The sequence below is a fragment of the Osmia bicornis genome, chromosome 14 (genome assembly GCF_907164935.1).
Source record: "Osmia bicornis bicornis chromosome 14, iOsmBic2.1, whole genome shotgun sequence".
In the NCBI taxonomy this organism is placed as follows: Eukaryota; Metazoa; Arthropoda; class Insecta; order Hymenoptera; family Megachilidae; genus Osmia; species Osmia bicornis.
In genome coordinates, this window is record NC_060229.1 from 600,132 (window position 1) to 626,517 (window position 26,386).

Here is a 26,386-nt window from a genome sequence, read left to right on the forward strand (position 1 = left end):
TATGATATCAGGTCAGTATTTAGAGAGAGTCACCCAAGGCCTCCCTTGGCAGATATTTATTTCTTCATTATTTTTATGAGCGTCGCGGGGACTACCAATAAATCACTGCATCTCCGTATCCTTTGCTTTAAAAATAATTGTTGGACAAACTTGTATTTTAGAAAGACCGTCATAAATCACGTATCTCCGAATATTGATTCCAGCACCATCTATACAGTGACGCCCTAAACTATTCGACAACTTACCCAGCATCCGGTAAATTGCCGGCTTATCGATCGACCATTCTGCAGTCGGTATATTACCGAGTAGTTTCCGCCATTATTACATAGATGGCGGAGTCCCCCTCAATCATAACCCTTCGAAAACAAAGGTATGTATGTTGAGTCTTTTGTCTCCGTAGCAATGATGCCAGAATCTTGGGACGTGGGATGAAGTGACTTGTTTATAGAGTCGCGTTCCCCCTTCAACGCTGCGCATGCGTGGCCGACTACCCTTCCTCAAATCAAAGACTATACAAATGAAAATGCTATCTTCTGTTCCATCTTAATCACTCTTCGTAGTTATTGTAAAAATGGAAGTGAAAGTAATTTGTGTTTTTATTTTCAAGTATCTTTTCATTTATAAAAAACTTATTCTTCGAACACCTAAAATTTTTGTTATTTATGGAGTGAGTTGGAAGATTTCTGGTATGTAAATAGGTCGGAAACATCGCAATGGTAACATAATGCACAGTAGGTGGAGGGAGGAATAGGCGTTCACGGTAGCGGAAGTGAAGCACACACAATCAGGATCGGAAGTAATTCCGGTGTGCGAACGGTGCGTTGGCATTGGTAGCCGATCTGCTGAATAATAATTGGCGTTCGATGCATTTACAGGGACACGATTGTAAAGCGTCAATATTTTTCCGAATGGAATGAAAACGTCAGTCGGTTGCTTTGCTTTGTGATATAGCATTCGTTCAGTATTTACTGTGGATCTATGTCTGTGAACTTGCTCGTGTTTAGTTACGTATAGTACGAATCAAAGGTAAAACGAATAAAACAATTCATCATAGTTGTTTTTTAGATATAACAAATTATAATTACAACACATCTTAAGATTTCCATAATCGAATGTGTTCACAATTTTCGCTAAAACTTATGGAAGTTGAGGAAGAAGCGAGAGTGTAGTGATAGACGCGAAAAAAGGGATAGTGCGGCGATGAATGAACGTGAAGCTGTGCAGCAAGCTGACAAAGACATATGCACGGAATCTGTCGAGAAAGCGGAATGTGCATTCCCGAGAAATTCCTTAAACTGTTTCGAAACAGTTCCAGGCTATTCGGCTATTTAGCGACAAGTTACAGCACACCAAAAGCGACGTGATTTAACAACGTTTCATGCGATCCATCGAGAGATTGATCCTATCACGTGATTTGTCGCGTTACATCGCCTTTTTTGTTTAGCTTCCTCTGTTCTGTCGCTACTCCGCATTTCCGGTCGAACCATGGAAGATTTAAAATCTTTCTCCGTTTCTCCTTTCAACTGGAAAACATTGATTATTTCGTAATCTCTCACGTATCCTGGTTGCTACGCAAAGTTCAGTTTTCCATCGATTTTTGCCTTGGTTTTGTTCGTTTGTTTTAGACAAAAAATGGGCTGTTCACCTAGTGTGCCGTCGTGCAAGAAGGGTGGCATTCGATTAATGGCTACGAAGTTCGCTTTTACCAAGGGTCAACTGTACAATCTGAACGCGTATTTCCACAAGCTGGTCGATCAGGCTCAGAATGGTGAATGTTTAACGAGCATTCTCGATAAACGTTGCACGTCGATTTACTCTACACTGAATAGATTGCGCGCAAAACAACGAGAATATCGGATTCAGCAATTAAATGGGAAGTTACTTGATCTTTTATATCAATCGAATCCGTTGCAGATTCCTTGAATCTTTCTGCGATCGAAGCTGTTGTGGAGAGTTTGATTCAACGTTTGATGCTGGGCGTTGGTAATTTGGATCGAAGATTTTCATCCATGTTCCTTGTTTCGCTAAACGAGCCTCGACGGATAAAAGTAAAGAAATCGCTGACATCGAAACGATGTCTTAGAGCTTAGAAGTTTGGAAATATTCAACGAAGATCAGACATACCATCTTTGAGTCAACTTTTATTTTTTTCTCTGCTCAGCAACTTAGGTTCGAGTACCTTTTACGAATAGATGAATTGTCGAGGCCGAGTGCAAGTTCCGAGGTAGAAGTCTCGAGGGTAAGCGTGGAGGAAGATACTTCTCTTCCAGGTTTCATTCGGTTAAAGCTGCTTCCCGCTGGAACAGAGTTCTGGCATGAGTATATGGATGCTGCTGGGAGATTGAGAAGGGACCTTGTGAAAGCCAAATTAGCAAATTTGTTGGCCACAGCCATAAAGCGAGGTATTTCCTATTCATTTACCTATTCATGTACATTTAGTTTACCGAATAAGCGATGGATTTGTCGATGGAATGATAAAAAGTTTGAAGGAGGTGGTGACCATCGAAGGGTATCGGTCGTCTCGTTGTTTCAGACGTTGCAAATCTAATGGAGGGGCAGAGTTGCGTTTCACCGGGTCAAGTGGTCGATGCCGAGGTTCTCGACAAGATACTGAAGCAACCAGACGACTGTCGAATATTTTACGGAACAGGTAACCTCCTCGAATTATCGGAAAACTTAAACGATACCCCATCAATTAAGAACGAGAAAAGCGCGTACGAGAAATTCCTCCGGAATCTTAAAGCATTCCATCCTGAAATATTCCGAAACGTTTATCTTTGCGGCCAACAAGAATGGCTCCCCACGGAATCATAAACAAGAATGAAATGCTCGTCGTTTCATTATTACCTAGCTAGATTTTTCATTTCGTGCATTCCTCGTCAACGTCGTACCATAGTTGATGAATTTCATGCATGTCTCGAAAATTTCTGTTCGTCATTCCCTCGTCTTCTCATCTTTCCTTCATCTTCGTCCCGTTCTTCACGTCCGCTTTCCACACTTTGGATTAAATAACCGATGTACCAGGCGACTCGGGTAATTCGATATACCGGGTGTTCTATAAATCAGAACAAGATGCTCCGACGAAGTTACTTTATAACGACTATAGGGGATTTAGAATAACGAGCGCCACAAAATATGCCCAGTTTCCGTGTAACTGTATTAAAGAAGCGAAGGATCTTATAAATCAAGTCGCTTCGTGTCTAGCGCACAACAACAGCCCCTCCGGCTAACGACGTGATTTTTAACCAAGTAAAACTAGATAACAGGTTGAATGGTGAAGCTGTTGGTTCACAGCCGCCTCGGATGGACCGTTACGGGAAGCGAGGAACCATCGAGTGGCCATGATAGAGGACGCTGGCGGAATACTGCTCAGAATTGCTTTGAATGGACTCAAAGCTCGAGAGGTTGAAGTTAGACTGTTAATTGGTATCGGTATATCGTCGTGGCCCAGTTTGGCTGACTATCCACGAAGAATACCTCTCTACCATTGTGATGCTCTTCTCCATTATACCGTCGCTCAAAGTGTGAGTGTAAACGAAAATCGGCTGATGTATCGATTTCTACGAGATTCGCGAGATACTAAATCCTTTGCTGGTACGTCGATTAATTAAATTAATGAACACGAACGGTCTGTTATGCAGTCCCTTTTTGGTTCTAACGAACGTCACACAACCATTGAGCATTTAAAATGTTAATTAACCGGCACGTTATGATTTTGCGCGTGGATAAGCAAAGGTAAATGAGATACAGAGAATGGTCAGTCGAATTCGAGAGATTCAATTATGGCTACGTAATTTCTACCTTTTTGCCGGAGAAAACTGATTCGTTTGTTTCACTTCCCTTCTACGTTGTCGTTGTTCCAGGGAATGTACGCCGTGGCCGTTGGACCATACTCTGGTGCACGCTGCGAGAACCGAGCAACCCTCTGGAGGGTACGTTTCCCGGCAGCTGAGAAAATTATCAGTCAACAGTACGCCGCGGACAGTGTACTTGCCCTTACGGAATCTGTGCTGCTGGAAATTTTGTACGAACTACGCGAAGGACGTCGTACGAATGTACCGATGAAATCAAAGGTATCGCAAAGAGTCAAAGTTCGGCAGCATTTTTTCCAAACACCTTATAGAGCACCTCGAGCCAGCGTACGGACAGATTTCACTGCACCTTCTGTTGCACGTGACATTTTCCATCCTATTTCTAGCCGGATTTGTGACAAATGCACTTCTTCCCGATGGATTTTATTTCGTCGGTTCAGTCGGGCGTATCATTTGTTTCCCCTTTCTCGAAAGTCAGCCCCTACAGACACCTCACAGATATCCTAGCTAGCTTGCACCGTTCCTTTTACTTTTGACGGTTTCATCTATAAGGATATTACATTTCATACCCGTGCACGTCGAGCGAGGAACAACGACTGATTTCTCGGAGAATTTCGATGATAATTTAACATGCAACCAACGTTCGCGCGATCTCCGATTCTTTGGCCTATTTCCGGAACACGAGTGATCCTCGAGGATGGAGGAACCGCTTCCTTCCTTACCTTTTTCTACCTTTTACAAACGAGTCGGATGTTCCATCGCAAAACCTATTCTCTCCGCCGCCTCATTGTCGGGCTGGTTATTTAATAAAAACGTAGTCGCTTGCGATTCGACAATAATTTATCTGCCTGCTTCCGCGGTAACTGAACATGCAGCGTCGGTGAATACGTAATGAGAAAAGTTGAATCGATTTTAAAAATTTCCATCCCGTTTCCTTCTTCTTCTGCTTCCGGTTTAGCTACCCTGTCTCACTCTAAACAGTTTCCTGTTCGTTCTCTTATAATGCACTTAATGCGTTTGCTTTGTAATATAAAATTAAGAGACGCGTTACAATGGATTCTTTGTGGAAATAGAGTGGAAATTTTTCAGACAACACGAAAGGGTGTCTCTTCGACGCAGGATCGTTTACGAGTGGTATCTAGACATATTATGAGAACGGTGCACCGATGGTCCCTGGAAAGAACAGGACCAGATCCATTGACGAGCTGGTCGCCCGACACCCTTTCGCGACACGTTTTGTTAGCGTTGGACGAGTTAGTCGCTGCTCTGAAATGCCAGAACCTGAGGTGTTACTTTCATCCACGGTGCAACGTGATGCTACAATGCGCGCGAGGTAATTCAGTTCGGTGCGGAACAGGGAAAATAAAAGAAAGAAGGAAACGCGCGTTTTACAAGGGTGACGAAAGAGTCGGTGTTGTTTTCGTCTCGCCCTCTATCCAATCTCTGGCTCCTTTTTCCATGCTTATTTTTCATATGACAATCAATACCTCGGGCGACACGTAGAGCGTCCGATCGTCTGGTTTCCATGGAAATTCGTAATTGGTGACGATAACGAGGCGTACCATTGTACCCTGGACGTTGAATTCATAGTATTCTACGATACTCCTCGATCGTATCAACGCTTTTTCATAGAAATCTCCCTCGCTACGCCCGTCCGTTTATTCACGGACACGCCCGTTGCCTCGAACAATGTATACAATTTAATCGTACCGTGATTTAATTAAGGAGCTCGAAATCCTGCCGGCACGAATGGCTCGAATTAGTTCCGCTTGCCGTTTCAAAGTTTAAGCTGCTGGAAAGGGAGCTCTTTATTCTAACAGCGTTATTATTTAAAAAAAAAAAAAAGATCCACGGTTATATCTAGATTGTGTAACCTTGCATTCCGTAGGCGGCATAGTGCATCACGAGGATTCCTACGTCTCCGACTGCAGACTGCTCGAGTCGTACTTGGAGACTCTCCATTATCGTTCCTTTTCCATGACACGGGACGTGCCCAGACCTTTGGACGTTATGGAAAGCGAGCTCATTGTCAGATGGCGAGACGTCATGACCTCGCTTCCTAGAGGAATCCCGAGCCAGGATCATGGATATAGCCCGAGACAACTGGAATATTTCAGTTTGATCCTCGAGCAAGTGTTGCGAGCAAACAACTCTTCGTTGCAGGTAACATTTTTCACAGAAAGAATCCTGCGACACTCGTTAAAACATTTCAAGCGAAGAGGAGCTACTTTACGTTCGCAGAATCACTCGGATAACTGTTCCTATTTGAATTACCCGGAATTGTCTTACCACGCGATGGAACACGTGGAGAACCTGGTATACCTGTTGAGACTAGTTTTAACGCAGGCTAGGGATCAAATGTACGCGATGAGGAATCGTGGAATGCGAGTGCGTCAAATATGTAGGAAAGAGAAACGCTACAACACCAACAGCCAATTTGACTATGCTGTTGAACTCTTGATCGACATTGTCAGGAGAGACGGAGAAACCGCCAATATGGATCTGGAAGCATATCCAATAATGACTAAAATGCTTCTACATTGGTTACATTTCGGTAAGGAAATGTCCATTCATCAAATATACTTTCTCTGTCTATCTCAAGTAGATGGTATTGTTCAAGGTATGGACTACGATCGGAAGGTCCTCGAGCCAATCTTGCGGCCGTATCTGAACAATCTTTTCAACAGCCTCCACGAGCATTGTTGGTGTGCATCGTCTTGGAAGAAAAGGCGAGAGATTTACGCCTCGGAGATGCAGTCATTGGCAAAATTCTGTAAATCTGTGATAAGTCAGGAGGTGTCACCCGCCACTGGGATCGTAGAGTATCTATCCGAGGGCTGGTGCTGGGCAGAGAGCATGACGAATATGATTGAACGTTCAGGAAATTGTCTGCGGCTGATCTTTTTCTTCCGAGGCAAAACGATTAGATACAATTTAACGTTTAACGAGAATAAGGGACTCAGCTCGTTCTCCACGTGGAGCAAAGCTAGGAGCGTCAGCGGTATCGCGAGGAGGAAAAGAGTGAACTCGAGAGCTAGCGAGATCCTTGATTCTCTGTTGGAGTCACGACGAGGAACTTTCAGGGGAAAGAAAGGTAAGACATAGCACGAGAAGTTCTAGGGTCGCGGCAGTAGTCTAGGAGACAAAGTAGTCAGCCACAACAGGGGCAAACCTTGGCTTCGACTCCTGGGGTTGGCGGCCTTCATTTTTCACGAACTTGCTCGGTAATAAGTTTGGCTCGTTTTACCGAATCGATAGATTAGGGAAACGTCGAGGAGAAGCTGCGCGTGAGTAATTACAGGGAAGACCAGTAAATCAGGTATTAAGACAGAAACTTAAGTAAGAAGCTTGCCTGTTTCCGTTGTACTGTAGGAAAACTTGTCGCGCTGTAATAAGGTGCTTCTATCGAGCGTTCTCGAGTTCGAGTTTAGAGAATTAATTAGATTCGCAGGCACGAGTCGGTTTCCACGAAACTTTCAGGCCGGGGAAAAAACATTCGGAATTTCAGCCGTGGATTTTGGCCGTCAGGAAAGCGCCGACTCAAACTTTACGCGATTAATAACAGCGAGTGGAGTTAATTATTTTTGAACAGAGCACGGCAAACTGCTGGGTACCAGCAGAAAAACAGATACGGTCGAGTGGTAGAAAACAACATTTCCACGCGATTTCTCTCGATACATCGTTCGTCAGAGTTCTATCGTTCTCACAAAAAAAGGGTTAATTGCCTTCCGTTCGTTGAAAGTGCTAAGAAGATCGATCCCCGTGTACGGAGCTAAGCTATAGGTGGAGAAGAAGCTTCTGCGCGTTTACTTGCGCCTTTTCCGAGAATTCTAAGCTATCCGTTTGGTAAAGATTTACTCGACAGTACCACGAAAGGGTATTGCTTTTGACTCGTCCGGTTCTGATCCTTTGAGAACTCCTATAGCGATGATAATTCTATCTAGCCGTGTTTCGTACTCGGAATAAATGTGTGCGGTGTTAAAAATTGAAAAGCATACACGTCCATCCGACTAGGGTTAAACGCGTTGGACGAGAACGAAGATTCACGTTGACGTGGGTAGAGAATATCATCCGTGTAGCGGATAGGAATAATTCCGGCCGAAAACGGCGGGCGATAGATCAAGCGTGCGAGCTGCTCGGAAAAGAACGGTCGGGATCCGCGTTCTAAATCAACGCTGCCGACCGGCTGACGTAGGCAAATTTCTGCCCTCGGTCACTAGATCACAGAACCGTTTACGGAAATCACGTGGCACGCAGGACATGGCGTAAAATCAATATTTTTGTTAGGCGTTGCAGGATATACAGAGCTGAGGGACGTCAGCCCTTTGACGTATGTCGCGATGATGAGCAGATCGCGTGCTCGACAGCGTGGCCCTGCTGATTTGATCTCCGCCATGGTCTCTCTCGGAAAATTCAGGGTGAGTTTTTCAATTTTCATTTTATACTTTCAGACATTTGGACAAAGAAGTTTCTTTTCTTTAGTTCGAAAGCTTCTTTGCGCGTGTTACGAAACAACCCTTTAAGGGATAGAACCTTTCGACGTCTCGGCTCGGTAGGTATATCATAGAGCGATGCGGTCCAGATTCGATGGCCGATTATTTGTCGGAGTAATTTCCGCGGTGAAACTTGCGTTCCCGGTCGTTCGCGTTCCGCTGTTTGCCCGGAGTTTCGGCTTTGCTTTCATTCCGCGCGTCAGACGCGGCGAGGCAGCTTAATTACACACAGTTCGCGCAGTTTCATTAGATTAGACGAGCACGGATTTCCGTCGTGCTGAGGCAATTCCAGAGGACAGTAATTTCGCAGGATCGTCGCGTCGCGTCGGCCAGGGAACGTTCGTTCGGCCGATGTCGAAGCCTTGCTGCCAGATTCTACGACAATAATATCGATGCGGAACTCGAGGGTAACTGCAAACTTCGTTGCTCAAGTTCCGCCTCCGCGCCGTTTCCGACGATTCCGCTCCTTCCTTGACGGCCCCTCCATTATCCTTCGCTTATGTAATCGGCCCGCGCTCGATTTATCCCTTTCGTTGCGAAATTTCGTTACGCCGCGCCGACTGTGCGCCAACTTATTAAGCCACTACGGTCACCTATACCTATACATACCCATAAGTACATCTTGATCATGACTGGAGAAATAACTGGCGGGAAAGTATTTACATGCCTTCGTTAAGTTCTCTGTATGACCATATACGAGCGTATAGGTAGAGAGGAACGTTTATCTCTGTTCAAGAAATTTCTTCCTTGACAGCACGAATTAAACGTCGCTCATGCGTCGCCGTTGAGAAACCGGCTCTGCAGTTGTGCATCGTTGTTCATTTCATCCGCATAAATCTTTGCTGAATGTGAATTGACTTTTAATCGAGACGCAAATAAGCATTAATGGAACGTGTATATTAAATCACTCGTTTCATACGGAATATTTCGCGATGATTACCGTTAATGATGGGATTATAATTACTTTGAATCGCTTAAAATATCGTTCGAAATTAGAAGGTTAATTGAAAGTTCTGAAGATCGAGTTACTACATTTAAATAATTACGAAGGTACTTCGAAATTCAATCGGTGATCGAATAGCTGGAATATTAATCGGTAATTACTATTTGCTCAGCGAGATTCTTTTGCGCTCAATCAGGTGCAAGAGGAGTTAATTGATACGAGGTAGAATTTAAAAACGTGCAGCAAGGTGGAAAAAAAAACGCGTCGATCCGGAATGTCCGTAGCCGAGATTAAATTTGAAACGAGCGTAGTCAAAGGATCGACTGAAAAGACCGTTGGAACGACTTCCGTTTTTCTTGCATTTTCGAGTAGCGCTCTGAAATCTGGTTTAATGCTTCGGGAAAGCCGGCGGCGAGAAACTGCGAAGTGAAACCTCGGAGAGATCATAAAATCGGGGCTGTGATGCCGCTTCAAAGGATCGTGTTACTGTAATAACGACAAGAAGGTTGTTGCCACAACGATGCTCGTGCAACTAGCGATGGGAACGATGCTCTCGCAAATGAAATCGATTAATTTACAAAAACTATAATAAAACCATATACTAGATAAAAATATCGTCCAAGTTTAAATTGGATAAAATCGTTCAGAGTGATAGTTGAATCAATTCAATTGGTTTATTGAAAAACTTTACGTTTTTCACGACAATTCAAACAGGAAGATCGCAACAAACATATCCGGTAAAAATTGCCACGTATCGCTCTGTATATTGACACAAAAAAAGGGCAGTAGAGAAATGTTAAAAAAGTGCAGCTGATGGTTTTGATGGAAAACATATATCAAAGTGTCGACCCTCCGTATTATAAAGTTGAAGCTGAATTTTGAGCAGTCATTTCCTAAGGGCAACGTAATAGGTCTTGGAGAATGTAATTTTCTTGAAGACGCTTCCGCTATCGGTCGCCTGAACCGAGGGATAATTAGACAGAAGGTACGGTTCGATGGCTCCAAGAATTGATGAACGAGAGTCATGCAAACGACAGGACACGATCCTGCACTTACCGAAGCCCGAAAACTTTTTTACGATCAGTTAGAAGTGTCGTTCGCCCTGTACGAAGCTTGCCCATTCTCGCGAGTCTTTTCTACGAGACTTCGGATCAAACAGACTTTTCTAAAGGTTACCGAGTCTCGGGAGGGCCTTAAATGTATCAGCAGCATTCGAGGAGTCGAAGGATCGAGTTAAACCAGACCTAATAGGTGTCAGCGAGTTCTCGCGAGATGGGTAGACGGTTGGCCAATCCCTTTGGCCGATATCCGTAAACCGACACCGACAAAACTCTTTTCACGGAGATCCTGCCATCCTATTTTCCTCGACCAAACTGTATTCACTGAGAAATCCTGAATTTGAAATAACGTTTAATGGACCGAGTGAAACTCGCACACCCTCTAACCCTTTGGTTGGGAAATCTATCGTGTGACGAAATTTGTGACTTCTTCAATCAATTGGTAGATATTTCTGTCTTAACGGTAGCCAGATATAGAGGTGTCCGAGATAACTTTTAGATAAGATCGATAAAACGCTGACCGATTTCTCGGTGACGTACGGAAACGGAGCAGTTAGAAACGGGATTCTCGTACAGAGGTTTCGAGGCGGTTGTTACTTACTCCATTAACGTTCTCCTTGGCCGAGGCATCGACGTCCGTGGCCATTCTGTCGGACAAAATAAATGATGGTCGTTTCTTTTCTTTGTTGCGAATCGCACGCGAGACATTCGGATCTCTAAGGTCCCCAAAGCTGTTCAAAGTTTACGAAGCAACGTGCCTTTCACCGACCGACAGCTTCTTCCTTTTATTTTCTCTGCGTAATAGTCGGTGCTGATATTGGACCGACAATGTCTCTTCGTACGAATATTTCTTTCTCTTTGCGATAATACTCGTTCGATATTGCTCCTTGCGCGACGATTATCACGACGAGTAGCAAGTTTCTCCGAGGAAACTTTCGAATCGACACTCCACTCGCATTCCTCTCCGCGTTTCTTCGAGCGAATTGGACTCGAGCGAGGAGGAACTTTATCCTCTCGAAGGGATAATATCGAACAGTCACGGGGGATGAAAGGGTATTTTCGCGCTTTGTTTATTCCGCAACGCTGAGAAGAGCGCCTCGGGGGGTTGGTCGCGCTTCCATTTCAGCTAATTTCCGGTCGCGCGTGTTTCCGCCGCACCGCATCGTGCCGTGCTGCAAAACCTTTTGGGAATGTTTCGACGCTTCTCAACTCGCGAAAGCGGTCTCGTTTCAGAAAGAAATCTCTTTGAATCTTGATGAATTCTTTTTCGCATCACGCGTATCTGCGAGGGAGTTTTTCCTACCATTCGAGAAATTTTCACTCTGTTTGTTGTAACAAAGGAAAAAGATCGTAAGTTTCCTCTCGCTGATTACCTTCACCCCAGACCCCGACGATTCTTCAAATTTTCTAACGATTTCGTTCGGAATCGTTCGACGTCGATCTCCGAAACGTGGAGAGAAAAGACGAGCGACTCCCGTGTTCCTGGGACTCCGGATGTATGTATTTCCAGAGCCGCTGAAGGCTGAAATAAAAAAGAGAAAAAAGTGGACACGTATTTACTTTCTCAAGCGCGCTACGCCGAGGAGCACTTGGCTCCTGCTTCTCGTCTCCATCCTCTATGTGCCAACTTTCTACTTAAAGAGCGACAGCCCGATTCAGCGGCAGGATGGTATGGGTTCCCTTATGCTTATGGAAAATGCGTTTTGCGCTTCGAAACTAAGTTTAATCCTGGCTGACGTTGAGCATGGTCTCGGTCGACGTCGTTTTCAAACTCTTCCTCCTGTTCAACCTGCGAATAAAGAAAGAAAACCTCTTAGTCAACGAGCTAACCGAAGATTCAAGGAGGAACGTTCTTTTTATTTAGCAAGTTTCGAGACATCGTCGCGAATAACGCTTCAAGAAAAAGCTAGCATTCCCTGCCTAACCTGAAACTAGCACACCGGTTACACTCTATCCTTAAATCCTTCCCGTGTCTGGGGCTAACATTCTTACAGGCTGGCTTTACAAGACGAATCTAGAGACGAGAAACTTTTTGTTGGTAGGTTTTGCAGGAGCTAGCAGCTCTTTTGCCTCGAAAACAGCAAGCGGTCATGTTGGATACGATACAACGGGTCGCCAGGGAATCCTCTCGTCGTTCGAGCAAGTTCATCTGCGTGGATGAAACGGATGCACCGAGGCAAATTTACAGACCGAGGTGCAGATTAAGTAAATAATGACCTCGATGCTGGGATAGATAATAGAGTCATCTTTATCCGCTGCAGGTCGGAATCGGATCTATTGGATTCACCCGCGCGATTATCGCCAGGCGTTGGGGAACGTCGCATCGTCGCGGAACATCAGAAGCAGCTGGAAAAGGAAATGCAAGAAATGCACGATACTTTGAGGCGCAACGCGCTCACGAGACAGCGTCTCTGCGTCTGGGATTCTTATTCGGTATCGTCTTGGAGCTCCTCGATCGATTCTTTCGCGGGAACAATAACGTTCAGAAAATATCGTGCTCCTATATGGGACGCCATCAAAGGTAGGTTGCTTTTATTCGTATTCGTGTCATAGTGTCACCGAACTATAAGGTCAATGAACTATAACTGGTGAACGTACATCTTCTCTATAGTGATCAGTGAACGTGTTAAAAAAAAAAAAAAAAAAGCAAATCTACATTCACTGGCAATAGTTTGCGTTCACTGACCTCTTCGCTCTTCAAATATACTCGCTGAAAATGCTGTCGAATAAATGCGGAATAATTTCCGTCAAAAAAGAACAAGTGGAAATATTTACAGAAATATCTTTTGGAACGTTTTAACGAATGAAATTCGAGCGACAGTGTAGATCGCTTCTCGAAGTCAATTATTTTATTCCGGTCCGTGTTCCGCTTTATTTGCATTTCTCTCGGTCCGAGGCATTCAATCGTTTAATACGAGCGTGGCAACAATTTACTCGTAGCAGATAGGGGATTTATTTTTTTTCGCCAACGAACGCCGGTAACGGTGCACAAACAATACGGCAATTGATTTTTCAATTTCAGGAAGCACACCGGCACGGGTCAGCCCCCGCTCGGATCGTAATATAGCGAAAAATACGTCCGAAGAGATGATCAGCCGAGAGGAGTCACCTACCTGGAACACGCTCGACTCTCGACGGAAGCTGGACGACACAGAGTCGAAGAATGGAGACGAATTGCCATCTTGGGACACGCTCGAGGCGACTCTGAATAGAAGGCTGTGTAATTACGGCAACGCCCTGCCAGGATCCTTGGAAACAGATGAAAGTATTGGAGGGAAAGCACGCGATAATGCAACGTGAGAGATCCTCTCGAAGGAGTAGCTGCATCGAAGAAAATGAATTTTTCATCTCGAGACGAATTCGTCGTGAAAATTGTTCCTGAATACATCTTCGTGTTTCAGTATGTCAGCGATATGTTTGATGCAGTTCTTTCAAGATACACTTGCATCGATTTTCATGTTTGCTCGACGTCTTCGACTCGTCGATTTAACGCGCACTTTCGAAAACGCCAAATAAATATTTTCCTTGAAAGATATTTAGCATCCATCGAGTTTCGTCGCTTGCTCAGGCCGTCGATGAAAGTTGAGGAAACTTATTTCTCGTAGATAGAACCGGCAACTTCGAGAGCGTTCTCGTTGGTTCCTAAGTAGGTATATAATAGTTACAAGGTGGCTGTCGTAAAGCTCGACAAAGTTGGACAAGTGGCTGGATCCTCGTCTTAAATTTTAATCTACACTCGAAAGCAAGGAGGATATTCGTTCAGACCTCGCAAGCTTCCTATTTTGACCCGTCGTTAATTAATGACGATGACAAAGGGTGCTTGTAATTTTGCGCATAAGACTAGTAGGTCGACCGATTTTGGTAAATTCGACGAAGGTAAAACTTGTTTACAATCTCCCATCAATCTCTACCACCTACGGCTACTCCGTGATCGTAGCTTTTTATTAAGGATCCCTCGGCACGCTGAGCTTTTCTCGAAGAAGCCTTCCTGTGTATACTCGGACTCTACCTCGGCTTCCACGTAACGTCGAAACTTCCGGAGCGTCTTAAATTGCGAAAAGATGTAACGTTACTTTATCGGCCAGGGTTATTTGATTGTACAACGTTTTGTATGAGACACGAAATGAAAAATGAAATTTGCCAAGGGAAATTTCGTACACGTTCCCCTTTCAATTTACCGCGAACGATGCGCTTGTCAATAAAATGCTTGGAAACTTTCCTCAAGAGTCGAGTCGGCTGTCGCACGATCGAAGAGTGAATTCGAAGGTGAAATTGCCGATTGACGAAGAGAACGAAAAGAAATTGTTGGGCACGGGTAAATTTTCTTCGAGATAAAACAGATTTTCAATTATGTAATAACGCGCATGGGTCAAGTTCATGGACGATTAAAGTCCCAGCTGGTAGATGGTAGAAAGTTTCCAATTGCTTTCTCGCGTGGACATACGGGAAAGTCAGTTCGATAGCGACTGGTTAACGATTTAACGCGAATCCGGGAAACGCGAGGACCGGGGAGTAATTGGAAGCAGGCAGCGGAGACACTCCACGAGCGCGCGATTCGATTGACCGAATTTAAAAAAGCCCGAGTTTACCAATGCCCTGGTAATTGGCAATTAAAGTCCTCGGAATGAGCAACATTGTTCGACCTCTATCAATGAGTCATTGAGCTTCAGCCACGCGAGCTCTGATCGAATGAATTCTAGTGGCCCGCTAAACCTCTTTCATTTGTTGTATTATTTTTTTCTCTTATACCATTCAACACACGTAATATATTGTAATCGCAATACGTCTGACTCTTTTCTGTTTCTCCTTTTCCAAACTACTGTTTTCATTTCGCCTATCTTCCGAATCAGTGCAGCAATCAATCAAGAACGCGCTAACGAAACGAAGAACCGAAACGTTTCGGAAGGTTACACCAGGAAGCATTGATTAATAGAGACAGAAGCTGGTAGCCGCGAAAGGCCCCGAGGTTTCGATTCGTAGAGAATTTCGCGGTCGGCCAGCAGGAAGAAGGCAGAAAGAAGGCAGAAAGAAGGCAGAAAGAAGGCAGAAAGAAGGACAATGGAAGAGGGATGAGAGGAAAAATGGAAGCGGGAGCACATCGTCGTGCTCGTCGCACGGTGGTCCTGTTGAGAAGGTAAGTAGGGAGGGACGAGGGGTAGCGTTCGGTTGGCCGGGCTGCTTCCGTGTATTCCGGGGGTGGTTTTGTGCGCGCGCGCACAGGGGTTGCGCCGTGGTTTCATCTCAGTTTCGCAGCCTCCCTTTCGCGGTCCGCATCAACGCTGCTGTCGCTGATACAGAGGTGTGTCGTTTCATCCGTCGCGTTTTTCTCTAGTTCGTGTTCTGTCTTCTTGTTCGTACAAACATTTGTCTCTCCGTTTCCCGAACGGGATCGGATGTCCTTTAATTATTAGCGATATCTTTCGAAGATCCTTCGATCGAGACGAAGAAAGTTACGATTAGAAGATCGCGAGGACAAGTGAACGTTTTCCTTTCACGGACACGTAACGTCCTCGTTCTAGTATGTTAACGTGCGGTAGGTGATCCAGCGAGCGAGTTGCAGGACGCAATGGTGCGCGATGCGGTGGTTCCGACGCGTGTAACTTGGTAAGAGAACGTCATTCTTTTCCATGCTACTACCGATGTTCCCTTGGATCGTGTTTATTATACGAATTAATCATCGATTTTTCCACCGAACAAAGCTGCTAGTTGTTAGTTGTCGGTCGGTTCAACGAGATGGAGCAGTAAATTCCGCGAGAACCGCTTTGTCGATTGTACTCCCGAGAGAATACCGCATTCTCTGGTTCTGGCCGCGCCGCGCCGCGCCGGTTTGGGACGATAAAGTGCCCTTTGAACCCTTGCTTCGTCATTACGTATAATGTAGTTAATCGTCGGAAAATCGGTCGCCGTAGAAACCGGCAGAGGCGGTACGAGTTGGAAGCGGAAGTCGAGATGTAGCCCGGAGGGGGTGGGATTCGTATTGTGCCGGAGATAAAGGTGGGAGCACGTTACGGCATCGAAACGTATTGCATATGCAAATTGTATCAAACTTAGATCTAGAAATCATTTTACGAGTTTCCAACGAGTTTTCTCGTCACCCAACAACTACTTTGCTATTCAGTGACTGCCTTTTTCCTTCCCCTTGTCGAAGAATTTTCAGTAGTTCGTGTCACGGATGTCTTAGCCATCCGCGAACAATTCTCTCCTTTTTTGTTTACGATCATCCAGCCGAAAAGCGATTCAAAACGATTTTGGACGGTTTACGTTTTAACGCGATGTCAAATATTTCGACGATGCTCGTTGGACGAGTAACACCCCCGGTAACTGATTTTTCATGTGTATCGTTTATATCGTACCCTGTGTACGCTGAAGGTGCAGGCAAACGAACTGTGTTCCCCTTGATCCGCTCTCTAGGATCATTTATTAAACGAATGCCAATATCGATGCGATTGATTTATGGCCAGCCTTCTCGGGACCTTTATATTTCTGGTCGGAGCTCTAGTTTCACGTTTATTTCCCGATATACGAGAGCCGTTCTTCCGGATTCCGCCACGTTCCTGGATTATATTCGGAAAAAATATTGGCAAAAGAGAAGAGAGAATTCGGACGAATTCCCTATTAACTGAGGATAATTAATCCTCGTGGTTCGGCTAAAGGGTACGTTTGTGTGTTTCTTATTATAATACATAAACGAGGGTAGTCGCGATTATTTTATCGAGTCTGCGGTATATTTTCCGTGAAATTGAACCGGAGCAAACGCAGCCGCGTATCACGATCGTTCCATTGAACGATGCATAGATGAATGCTTGATGTCGCGTCGAGTTCTCCATCAGTCGCTTCAAATAATCGTACACGTCCGCTTGATGTTCCAGCCGATCCAGCTGCGCTCGCAATTACCGCAATGGCCGATGAAAGACAATCGAATTCGCACGGTCGGGCACAGGACCGTGCATTCGCGAATTTCAATGCAATTTCTGTGGAAAGTGGGGCACAAGCAGAGACCAAAGGCGTGCAACTTAATAAGCGAATAATTTCTCTACGCGACGACGAATTCGAAACGGCAAACTCGCTGAGTCAGCGTTCAAATAAACGCGAACGTACGCGTTCGCTATTCTACTTTGCTCCTTTGACACAATATAACCTTCTTTCTTGTGTTTAACTCGATTCTAGTTACGGAGGAAATCATTTTATGCCGATGAAACGACCAATCGTACACCAATTTAACAAATAAAGAGTTAAACATCGTTCCACGAAGGAATATATAATAATTTTCATCTGTAGAAGCCGATGAACAATCTCGTTGATCGATCGGTTTCTCCACGCGATACGTTCGCTTTATTTATAACTTGTACTCGAGGAAAATTGCGAACCAGTTACCCAGCAGGCCGTGCCAATATCCCCGGGTCTAATGACTCTTGGAAAATGAAATTTTCCACGGTATACAAACGGGCATTTGTCTTCGTACGCTGGTAAACTACGGCCTTCTTTGAATACAAATGATTGTCTGTATTTTCGTGAGGATCATCCGCGCAGAGAAAACGGATCGAGCTTGAAGCAGGATCGCGATAAATGTTTCTCGTGTTAATAGCAAGCGGGAGGCACACGCGTGGCAATTACCTTTGAATATTTCAGCCATTCATTTGCCAGGCGAACCAGGGCGACCCGGATAGGGAACGTGACTCGTGCCGAATCGGTCTCAACTGATTTTCCAGCACGATCGAGCCACGAATTATTCGGCCGTTCCTCTACACGAACGACGTTTTCCCAATTGTAAGGCCAGTCGGAGATTTACGCCGGAATTTATTCACCGTCCAAACTCGTTTTACGCTCCTTCAAACACGACAGAGCCGACATAATAGAATAAAATGGAACAACAACGCCAATGGTAATAACAATAATGGGTTTACGCGCGAGGTGTCGGCTTCCATTTAGTTGCTACAATGTGCGAGAAACTGTTCGCCAGAAATTTTGTTCCTGTCTCCAGAAGAGACTGACGAGCTTTATCTTCCTCTTCTTTTTATCCTCTTCCTGCATTCCCCTCCTCTCTCTCTCTTTGGTTTTCAGATTTATTCCCTTCCTTGGATTAGCGAAATCAATTACTATTTTTTTCTACTTCACGCTGGGAAACGTTGAAACCCCAAAATGGTAGTGAGCAAAATTAACGAACGGATTAACTGAGAATAACGACGGTATAAGATTGGGTATCGCTAATTTCTGTGTCGTCGAGCAAGACCCGGAACAAATAAACGCCGGTCAATGAATTAATTACGGGAACTTTGCGTCGATGGCCCGGCGAGGACCGAACAGGGGGTTCCCTTGTTGTACATTGTACTCGAGCAAAGTACTTCTCGACCCGCACCTCTTCTTCATTATCATTCGCCACTTGGAAAGTGTAGTAGAACGTTTGCAGTTCTTAAACAGTTCTCGTGTGTCTCTCGTTCGATCGAGAATTACCAATGACAGATTTTTGAGGTAACGAATGACAGGGAAGCTGCGAATTTCGCGGGCAACGATGCCAGAGGAAGAAGAGCCTTTGACGTTCAGAAGCATCTGTCGGATCGTCACCCGGTGTAGTCAGCAGTTTGGCTTAACTGGAACAAACGGCGCAGAGTACCCCTTGACCCTTTCTAACACCACTTTCCCTCTGTACGATCGTTCCAGAGTGGTCGTCCGGTGTTTAACGTTCTCTCGTCAGTTTCTTTTCGGCACCCTCGCCTCGGCTCCAGCGAGCTTCGTCCCGAGAAAATACACGATCGAGCTGAAGCACGAGGAAGGGCTTTCCACCGTTATGAACGAACGTTACAATAGTATTTGTCTTCTCCCCTTGTTTTCTCGACAGGGCAAGTTATAAGACAAAGTCTATCGATTTGTCTTCGCAGAATCATAAGGCGCACTGTTCGCGTTGTCGTAGTCGCGTTCGAGGAATATTCATCTTCTTCTCTGCTTGGTAACACCAGGTTCGTGAAGGTTTTTCGAAGGCGTGGCCACGTCGGCGTTCTGTTGTGAAATAAATAAAAAGATAACGGCGAAAAGAAATGGCGAGTCGGTGTTTTAATAGGGCGGTTGAAAAAAGGAACAGGATAAATCTGGAAATTTACGGGCCGGGCTGATTTATTTTCACGGTGTTTAATGGTGTCAGCGCACGGGAAAAATTTACTCTCCTGGAAATCTCGGTGGAGCCATTTTGGCCGGATACGACGAGCCAGAGATGCTTCCGCGCCGATGTACACCGGAAAGGAATTCCGTAATTAACCGGCTCGAGTAATTAATGAAAACTCTCGCGCCTGGGACGGGGGAACGTCTTAAACTCTGTCGAGGATCGACGATTTCCGGAAAATATTACTGAATTGGAAGTGAAACAAACGAATCGCGAGGAGCTCGGCTTCTCGTCTTCCTTTAGCTCTCGTTATTAATTTAATTAATACGTTTATCCGTTTCTACGCTTCCATCTTATTATACGGGGATTACAGCAATTTCATTACACGGATTACTCCTTAATACAGTTAATTATTAATTTTCCTATGACAGCAGAATTTCTTTAATATTCGCATAAACATTTCTGTTGGAAATATCAGATGCACTTTCCTAAAGTCTTAGCCAAGACGTTGCACTGCAGTCTGCATAGAACCGCATGCAGTTTGCGGGCTGCGTGTACACCGACAAACTCCGTCACCGTGTTTGGTAAGCGATACACGTGTTAACACACTGTGTCAGACGCTCCGTTCTCCAGGGTGGTTTGCTTTGAAGCCGAATTCGCGTTGTTCACCGCGCTATTGTTTCGAAGATGGAGAGAGAGAGAGAGAGAGAGAGAGAGAGAGAGAGAGGAAGGTAAACTGTTTGACCAGCCAAGGAAGCGAGTTTACTAGCGACAATACGTAATTACATTTCGTTTAAGGGGACAACAGTTGAAAAACTATCGCGTGAATTTGATTAGCCGGTAGATCTTAACGGATGCTGGAAGGCGGACGGTGTTGCAAGGTTTTTAAAGAAGTTACCCTTCAATGGGAGCCCATCAACTTCTTGAATAGGAACTCTAACAGCTTTCAGAATTCTATTAGCGTTGCGAACTCTAAGATAGCGGCGAAACGTTTTCTCTTCTGCGTTTCTCACTTATCTCGATAGCTTCGTTTGCCTCCCACGTTACACAGCGTTTTTTTCCCTTTTCAACCATGAACCGTGGTTGCTTAGGGTTAACCGTGAATTCGCCAGGTTAACGATACGATCTCTGTACAAAGAGCTATTGTAACGAGCGTCGGCAACGATTACGCCTTCGAAAGGTCCCCGTCGAAATCGAGCGAGCTAACGAACCTTGGCGAATTTCCCAACAGAGAGATTCAGGATGGCGTACAAGGCACGGGTAACCCGTCATTTTCGGAATCGGAAGCGGAAACTCTATTCCAGTTCCAATCGAATCGCGAGCTCCTCGCAAAACGTCTGTCGAACACAAAGCGCGCTGTCTTTCATTTCATTAGGCGTACAGGAGCATCTTTAAACCTCTGCAAAGCTTGGTAATTTTCCTAGAGGAATTTCCTCCGAATTCCTCAGCAGATTCTGCAAACTTTCCTGCACATCCGAGCGACAGGATCGTAGTTATTTTGAAAGGATAAAATTGCGGGTTTTATTGATCGCAAGTTCGCGAGAGGTCGCAGGCTAATCAGTGGCTCTCGCGTTCCAGTTTCTGGATACTTTTAAAATAAATAATCGATAAGTCACTTATCGAGCCTTGCGGGAAGAATATCCTTTGGATATTTTTAAGTTTGAAAATTAAGTGTTCGTATCGTTGCTCTAGCTGACGATTTAACCAAACGAATTGAGAGCAATGGGATCTCGAGTGAAATAAATAATACGTAAGTCGTATTAGTCGTTAGCGACCAAATTGTTAAAGGATGAAACTTGCCTCGATTACCATGAAAACACGACACGTTTAACGCGTGTCGTAAAGTTTCTCTGCTCGTTGAAACGACAACGTCTATCGAAGTCGATCGATTGCGACGTCTACTTTGCAAGGATTTGTCTGAGCATACCGTGCATCATACGCGAAACGCATATCCTCAAGGTATATTCGCCAAAAATGTCGCGACCGACGTTTACAACGGCGGAAAATTCTCGAGGGTAATATTCTGGCAGGATGTTTCGCCAGACTAGATCGCGGTCGCTCGAGGCTGCAGAATCCTGTCGAATCGGGGCCTCGTGATTCATGAACGTGTTCGGTTAAAGGGCAAACCAACTGTTTACCTGGTGGAAAATTTATGTAACCGTGCTACTAAAAGCAGGGTGCTTGCGAACGCGATAGAAACTTGTTATCGTTACGGTTGACCCCTCCTTTGCTTTCCACCATCCATTGTCGGAAAGGAAGTAATTGGAAAAGAAGGATCTCTACATTAATCATTAAAGACAGTAATTAGCTTGATAAGTGGAAGAAACATTTTTCTTCCCGCTTGTGAAAAGGAAAAATAGTTTCACAGGTGAATGGAAAAATTTCGAACAAAGAACGTTTGAGAAAATTTCCTTCGCCTTTTCAGAAGGTTGAAGGGGAGTTGAAAATTCTTGAGCCGTTGGAACTGGTTAGATCGCCTTTCGAATTCCATGTCGGCAGCGTAACAATGCCGTAATGTTCTTCCATAGAACGACAATAAACGTTTTATGGAGGAGTCGTGTAACGACAGAAGAGCAAAGAACGAAGGGAACCAGAGGCAGGGGGAAATAACGGACGTATCTGATAGCATTTTTCGCGAGAAAATGAGATTCCAAGGTTTTTTTGCAGCCTGTACAAACGCAACTCTCCCATTTCCCTGGGTGCCTCTATGTTTTCCTAACACACGGAAAAGGCGGGGAACAGGCAAAACAGTGAAGGTGTGAAACGCACACGAACAGATGCGAAAGTGTCTGGAAAGTTACCCATGGCAAATCGAAATGCAAAGGATATCGATCACTGCGATCCAGGAAGATCGCAGCGGGGCTAAATTCATCGTCAGCCAGCAAATTTCTCCGACCGCCACAGTCGAGTCGAACACAGTCAGAGTCGCAGAATAATTTAATTAAATCGCGTATCGTGCGATATTTCCACGCTCTGTTCGGTCTGCAATTAAACACGGTCTAACGAGCAGCGCGCAGAAAAGGGACACGTGGTCGACCCTTTTTCAAATCCACTTGCTGGCCCGACTTTCTGCTTCACGTGCTTCTCTCCCTGTGCGATCTACCCGTTCAACCCTGAAGGGCTTGGCCAAAGTCGTCGTGCGAGTTGTACCTTGCAAATCAATGCGTTTATAAGATCGATCAACTGAACGTTACGCGTTAACGCGTCCCCTATTTGGTGCTACGGGGTGAACGTGTTATTATCGATCGCCTCTTTCAATGATTCAATCGGCGGAAGCTCAAGTACAGATCTCGCAAAACGTTTCTGAAGCAATCAGGTCTCAGTGAAGCTAAACAAATTTCGCCGTGTGATGAGACCCAATTATACGGACCTAATGAGATCCAGTAGCATATCGAATTACGGTTATCAGCAGGAAACCAAGTTTAATTGGTTGAATTCCCTGTAACAGAACCAATACGATATTTGGATAGGAATTATGTTCGATTAATCTCCTGAATCCTAGTGTATTCACAATATGGATTGAAGTACAGGTGATTGTTACGGAAGTATGAAGCCTGTGTACATTTCGGTAAGACTGGAAGGATTGAGTCAGCAAAAGTTGACGACAACCAAATTTATCAGCAACAGTGTGCTTTAGTTTTAATTAATTCGTCAGTTTAGCTTAAAGGATTATGATTTTCAATGTGTACAGCTGCAATATTCCAACATAGAGATTAAACTTCAGGCTATAACAGCGGATGGAGTTGCATCGATCTGTCGCAGGATGGGACACGAATTGTTGCAAGACGGTGCAGGAGAGATAGGGGTAGAGGAATTGCGGTCGTGATAGAAGCCAGTCTGTCACGTTCACCCGGTTGCTGACCATTGTTCCTTTGATGCGACTAATTTGCACGCGAATTTACGTGTTGTTACGTAAATGAAGCCTACGAGAAACCGTCAAATTACTTGCAGGCAAATCATATTCGAATCTACGACACTTGGAACATTTTCTCGTTGACTTGAACGAAAATGGAAGTTGGTTCTAGGAGGAAATAATGTCACTGGTACAGATGACGGGTCCTTTGTTCGCCAGTGACTTTCTAGATCCTCTCGGATCCGGATTCTTCTTCGTCGTCGACGTTCTTTCAGGATAATACCAAGTGAAAAGCAGTATTCAAGCTGGTAGACAGGTTGGATGCATCGTCTATTCAGATTTTCACGTTATGCAAGTATAAAGTGTATCCATGGTGAAGTTGCATACTCCGGTGATTCGTCGAGTAGTCGTGGAGAGGATCAAACACCATGATACTTTCTCAGAGGCGTCGTACGGAAATATCTCTTTTTACCTTGGAAAAGAATCGGCTCGTTTGTGTTCGAATTAATCCTTAGAGTGTTCTTTGCTGCTTTAACGGTGTATTCGGTTCGTTAACCGTAACGTATAGCTCTGTGCTCGCACGGAATACAAAACGCCATCGAAATTGATTATTTTCAGTCGAGCGATCTCTCTACCTCGTGTGTGGGTTTTTGCAAATGGCTACAATTATGCAGCGTACGTTACGTGAAATTTACGAGCGTAGTTCGCTTTTATCTCGAGCGTAATTCACATTATTCAAGGTATGGCACAATGAGTCCGTTAAGTTTGTAATTAGCGCTATTAAATTTTACGTAATTTAATTGGTCATTCGACCAGTGGTTCGCGCACTTTTGCCTAGCGAATGAACAGAAATCGTTTGATATAAATTCTAACCGATTGAGAAATTTCGAACAACTCTTCGCTATTTTTCTTCTTTGAAAACGCATCAATCGATATCGAGAAGGAAACGGTTGATCAGGGTCAGTGCAGTTTGCTGGCCGGTGAAAAGCGTGGCTGAAAGTCGAGACGCGAAAGGGGCGCTCGGAAAAGTTAATTATAAAGCAGTATCGAAGATCAAAGTGGATGCATCCGGTGCACTCACAAAATTTATTCCGTGGAATGGCCGACAGGTTTGCCGAGCATCGGCCAAATTAATCTACGATTTAATTAACTAGCAATGGGAGGCCAGTGACCTCGTGTATTTCCTTCTATTCCGGAGGGTTCTCTCCGATTTAGACAAACCGAAAAAATCAGAATTTAAATGTGTTAAAATTTAGGTTTCCTCGTTAAAATGCATCAGTATCAGCCTCGTTATTTACCAGTCGCAACTCGCGTTTCCAATTTCGTTATTAGAACAGACAACCACGAATGTCGTTACTACAGCACCGGTTTAACGAACCTAACGGAATTAATGTCGAGAAAGTTTCTTATTAAACGCGGCAGATGCCGCGATCGCGTTTAGCTGGCGCAGCAGTTAGCGGCTCGAAAGACCGAAGTCAAGTTCGATTATGCAAATCGGGCCGTAGAGATCCTCGTGAAATAGCGTTACGTAAGAATTACCGAAAACCATAACGGTCGGATGTTCTACGAACCGAAAAAAGCAACTTCGAAGCCGTCCCTTCTTTCATCCGCTTATAAAACGACCACGTCGCGAGTCGTCCTCGTCCCACACGGCAGTCAAGTTAAGCTGATATATTCTCCAAAGATGCATGACGTACCAAGATGCTTGACAGATATGTACACTGAGAACCCCGGCGCCACTGAGAATGTAAATTTTCATTAAAATCTCGACCCACCGGTATCTACGTTCCTGTGGTCTCGCGATTTCCACGCCTGATTACGACCAACAGGCGTTTCGTTGATTGCACCAACTCGGAGAATCTTTGTCTTTCACGCTTTCCAACAAACAGATTGTTTTGCTTCCCTTTTATCAATTTGGAAATTTACTCGCGTTGAATCAGAGGAATAGGATAGCTAGCCTGTAGAGGAAAACACGTAGAGGAATTTTGCCAAAAGTATGCTATGATAATTTCATTCGATCTAGAGACCCTTGAGAAATAATTTTCAGGTCGAAGACGTCAAGTTCATTAGATATTCTCGGTAGTTTCAGTGCTATGAAGAAAATGAAAGATGGCGATAAAAGAGGTCGCAAAAGAGTACGGTGTTACCTCTCTTGTTCCCGTGGAGTCGGTGAACTTCCGTGGCAGAAGTCTAATAAATTAAGCAGGGACCGCGTTTCAGGTATTCAGCAGTCACAAAAGAAGCTCTTTCCCCGACGTGTCTCATTGAAACTCACCGTAATCGCTTTTCAATCCGATTAATAATTTCGTTTCGTGCCGCTTGTTACGTCGCCGTCGAGTTCGAGTTCATTATACGAGACGAACCGTGTGCAGTAAGGGTGGTATGCATCCTGCGACGATGCTGCCACGATCGCAGGAGTGTCCTGGAGGCAACCGCAGTGCAGTTACAATTTCAATGCGCCCTGCCAATTAATGCGAAGTCGTGTTCGAACTACCGATGTCTCGTGTTAACAATGTTCCGACACGGCAATCGACTGCCAATTACCGCCGACATTAAACGTCCACCAAAATCATAACGTTATTACGAAATATTTTTCGCAATTTTCCAATTTTTATCTGACACGATTTATGATATCATTTCTCTAATAAAAACCACACGACTTGTATCTTCTACACGCTTTTCCACATTTTTTCGCAAGTTTTAATGAAATACTTTGGCTCTATTGCTGTTGCCACAGAGTAGCCAGGCAACTAGTTCTTTACGTTTCGAAAGTTCTGTTTAACGAGGGGTTGTAACGTTTTTAGTGAAAATTTACGTACGTAGAGAGCAGTCGAAAACGAGGATAGAGGAGAGAACGTTTCGTTGGTGGAAAATTGGAAAGCACGAGGTCACCGAGCTCTAGGCAACGGTGGCCGAATTTCAAGCCATCTCCGCGCAACGCGCGTGTACACGTTTATTACGAACTTACGCTTATGAATAATTACTGGACCGCCGGAAAACTGTTAGCGGAACAATGCCGCGCTAACTATCGGCCAAGTTTAATTATCGAGTGCACGTTCGCTTTGTAAACCACCGTTGTGACTGCGGGCCGGTCTGCTCCATAATTGGTAGCCCGTGGCTGCTTTGAATTTCG

At 44.7% G+C, this 26,386-nt stretch overlaps 2 protein-coding genes and 1 long non-coding RNA gene across 6 annotated transcripts in view; 2 read left to right on the top strand and 1 right to left on the bottom strand.

The window, feature by feature from the left end:
* The first annotated feature begins 1,557 nt into the window (after window positions 1-1,557).
* Window positions 1,558-14,929, top strand: LOC114877064. Its single transcript, XM_046288645.1, has 14 exons — window positions 1,558-1,768; window positions 1,915-2,048; window positions 2,162-2,402; window positions 2,534-2,650; window positions 3,295-3,524; window positions 3,864-4,073; window positions 4,902-5,145; window positions 5,701-5,975; window positions 6,054-6,366; window positions 6,433-6,906; window positions 8,100-8,230; window positions 12,349-12,500; window positions 12,568-12,827; window positions 13,329-14,929. The coding sequence occupies exons 1-14, from the start codon at window positions 1,633-1,635 to the stop codon at window positions 13,604-13,606; spliced, it is 3,195 nt and encodes a 1,064-aa protein (XP_046144601.1). The 5' UTR covers window positions 1,558-1,632; the 3' UTR covers window positions 13,607-14,929.
* Window positions 2,122-26,386, bottom strand: part of LOC114877065 — a 69,241-nt gene continuing 44,976 nt past the window's right edge. For 2 of the 4 annotated variants that reach the window (XR_006830084.1, XR_006830083.1), the window contains exons 3-5: window positions 10,908-12,095; window positions 2,848-3,055; window positions 2,122-2,297 (exon numbers count right to left, since the gene is read on the bottom strand). This is a non-coding gene — a long non-coding RNA (uncharacterized LOC114877065). Of the gene's footprint in view, window positions 2,298-2,560; window positions 2,753-2,847; window positions 3,056-10,907; window positions 12,096-26,386 lie in introns of those variants that run through there. The other 2 variants (XR_006830085.1, XR_006830086.1) reach the window with 2 other exon arrangements.
* Window positions 15,577-26,386, top strand: part of LOC114877062 — a 57,699-nt gene continuing 46,889 nt past the window's right edge. The window contains exon 1 of the mRNA XM_029189177.2: window positions 15,577-15,910. The gene's annotated coding sequence lies outside the window, so the exon portion shown is untranslated. The remainder of the gene's footprint in view (window positions 15,911-26,386) is intronic.